Source organism: Diaphorina citri, unplaced genomic scaffold (assembly GCF_000475195.1).
Source record: "Diaphorina citri unplaced genomic scaffold, Diaci psyllid genome assembly version 1.1 scaffold6554, whole genome shotgun sequence".
Classification (NCBI taxonomy): domain Eukaryota; kingdom Metazoa; phylum Arthropoda; class Insecta; order Hemiptera; family Psyllidae; genus Diaphorina; species Diaphorina citri.
The window spans coordinates 467-3,284 of NW_007383930.1; the positions used below are offsets into that span (position 1 = coordinate 467).

The following is a 2,818-nucleotide window of genomic DNA, read 5'->3' on the forward strand; positions in this document are numbered from 1 at the left end:
AATTGCTTTGTGTAGTGTTGCTGACAGACCCAAATGGCAAGCTCTCTACCAACCCCTTCACTCACGGTTGATTGGGACGGATTAAGTTGAGAAAAGAAAGAAAACATACACATTCGTGCACGTACGATGGACACGTGAAAATGTGGGTTCAAGCACACAACTAATTAGTGAGACCATATTAGTTTAATATTCAGTGGTATCGCATCTCAGACAACTTGCCTCAATAAAAAGGTAAGCACCAACCGAGGGATCAAGTCATGAAATTTATTAAAGAAATCTTATAAGGCCTTCGTACATATGTATTAAGTCATGTATCAAGTTCTTACAAATATGTATCAGTCATGAAATTTATGATATTTGTTGGATACCTTTTGTGGAATAGTGAAGTATGATGGAGACACATGAATAATGTCATAGGGAGCTTCTCTTTCATACCCGTGCTTTCCATTCCAAACTGAAACATAAAGAAGAGTCATGATAGGCTTCCTACAAAGGCTTAAATAGGTTTCTACAAATATTTCGAGTTATTTACGTACGTTACACCTCTAGCGTTACACGCTATGTAACATCCTTAAATTGTATATATACGTAGGCTAAATTTTCAACACGTTTTGTTTAGAGTTCATTTCCTCATTCCAATAAACCAAATATAACTCAAACTGAATCATATTCGCGATAAATGGATTAACAAAAAGTTAGAATGAGACCGCCTAACTTGGAATTGTCTGACCGTGCGGATTAGTTAACAACAGGTGCCGTAGCCAAAAATACGCTAAATAATTTCAGCAACAGTAAACTTGCAAAGTATTTGCTACAGAGAGACGGTTTAACTTACCCACGAATTGTACTCTTCCTTGGTCCAGCAGCTCTGAATTACCCTTGTCGATATTTTTGATCGAACTTTCCGCCAATTCCATGACATGCTCCACCCCATACACCCGTCCTTCAGGTCCTGCCATGTATGCCAGACAGGCTGTCAGGTAACCAGATCCTGAACCAATATCTAAGATACGTGCCCCAGGTTTGATCTTATCCTTGAGTAGCTCCAACATTTGAGCATGCTGTGAAGAAAAAAATATTGGAGTTTCATCAATACAGAACACCGAAGTTGATCAGAATGAGACATGGGAACGAATCTTCTCTAAGATCGTGAACTCTCTCCTACAAAGTCGACATAGAAAAGAAAGCAAGACTCGAAAACCTTGCTATGAAATGATTAGGTCGGTCAAAAACTCGAAAAAAAAAAAGTTTTCATAGCGAATAGCTTCTTAGTGACCCAAAAAACACAACCCCAATTCAAAGTTGACTTTCGTTAGAAATTAGAAATGAATAGCTCACTCCTAAAGGGGATTTAGCTGAAAAAAGAACTTCAACACTAGAGGGGACTAGACATTTAGTGATTTGGATGGTGCTGATTTGTCTACTTACAATGTGAGGACTGCTGATGTCAGCTCCGTATCCAATCTGTCGTGATTTAATGCGGTACGGTTCATTCACTACCCTGGTGAAGAAATTCTTCCTGTCTACTCGCAACATGGCGTTCCTGACAACCTCAGAGTATATGTGACCGTGCTCTGAAAACATGAAAATAATATATTCATGTAAAGTCGAAAGAAAAATAGGTGGTTCTTGATTTCGTATGATGAGCAGAACCACGATGGTTGGGTCTTTGTCCCGGAATGACCTGGGAACTCAACTCGGAGCCTACAAGGAAGGATTCACGTTGGACGTCAGCCAAGGATAATCAACCACAGCAACCACCAAACTCTCCATTTCGTATGATAGAAGACTTCATCTACAGATATAAATTATAAAACGTCTACATCTACAACATTGTCACCTTGATTGATTTTGACTTTCAGGGTGGAATGGAAAGCGTGGTTATAAGACCAAATGTCCATTTGATGTGATATACTGTTCCGGTCTTGTTTCCGACGAGGAATTCAACCAGGTACGTAGGTAAGTTTGTAGGTACATATATTGCACCAGCACATCAACCAGGTACGTAGGTACATACCTATATTGCACCTGCACACGTGTCTAATCCTATCACGTAAATTTCCATTTGCATTGTATAACATTTCAATACCCATTTACATTGTCGCCAGATCAGTTGTATTCGCCGGTTGTATTCGGTTATGTGAAATTCAATTCAGTCAAACATGACTGAACCAATGAGATTCCGCTTTGGACGTAAACACAGCGAAATCTCACAATCTGCTTTCTAACCTAATCTCTTAGCTTAAGACATATATGACTTTAGGGTTTACAATACTGTTTATTTGTGAATCCTGAATGTTTCAGCTCATGTATCAGATCAAGCCACAAGGCATCCTCCTAGGCTACGACTGGGATATAAACCAGCACGGCAAACGCTCACTGTTCCTCAAACAATGGTACAAAGTAAATGACGTAGATTTGGAGACCCTCAACATTGTCGAGTGTTCGCACTACTATCGGGAAATGATGAAGAACAAAGCCCTGCTGAAGCTAAATGACGAGATGGGTCAAGTATTCCAGCTGATGAACTTTCACAAGTATGGTAGAGTGCTGCACAGAGAAGAAAAGTTTGAGTAGATTAGGTTAGAAAGCAGATTGTGAGATTTCGCTGTGTTTACGTCCAAAGCGGAATCTCATTGGTTCAGTCATGTTTGACTGAATTGAATTTCACATAACCGAATACAACCGGCGAATACAACTGATCTGGCGACAATGTAAATGGGTATTGAAATGTTATACAATGCAAATGGAAATTTACGTGATAGGTTTAGACACGTGTGCAGATGCAATATATGTACCTACGTACCTGGTTGATGTG

At 39.6% G+C, this 2,818-nt stretch overlaps 1 protein-coding gene across 1 annotated transcript; it reads right to left on the reverse strand.

Moving 5' to 3' along the window:
• Positions 1-318: 318 nt before the first annotated feature.
• Positions 319-1,599, reverse strand: LOC103522010 (protein-L-isoaspartate(D-aspartate) O-methyltransferase-like). The gene is made up of 3 exons (XM_008487119.3): positions 1,429-1,599; positions 836-1,061; positions 319-454 (listed from the first exon to the last, which is right to left on the reverse strand). Exons 1-3 carry the CDS (start codon positions 1,582-1,584, stop codon positions 336-338), a joined length of 501 nt encoding a protein of 166 aa, XP_008485341.3. The 5' UTR covers positions 1,585-1,599; the 3' UTR covers positions 319-335.
• Positions 1,600-2,818: the final 1,219 nt, after the last annotated feature.

What these genes read in the sequence shown, in the direction of transcription:
- LOC103522010 (XM_008487119.3), bottom strand. Translation starts at nt 1,584, where the DNA reads ATGTTTTCAGAGCACGGTCACATATACTCTGAGGTTGTCAGGAACGCC. An exon ending in ACATCAGCAGTCCTCACATT is followed by an intron (nt 1,062 to 1,428) that starts GTAAGTAGACAA and finishes TTTTCTTCACAG; the next exon opens with CATGCTCAAATGTTGGAGCT. An exon ending in AGGAAGAGTACAATTCGTGG is followed by an intron (nt 455 to 835) that starts GTAAGTTAAACC and finishes TTTATGTTTCAG; the next exon opens with TTTGGAATGGAAAGCACGGG.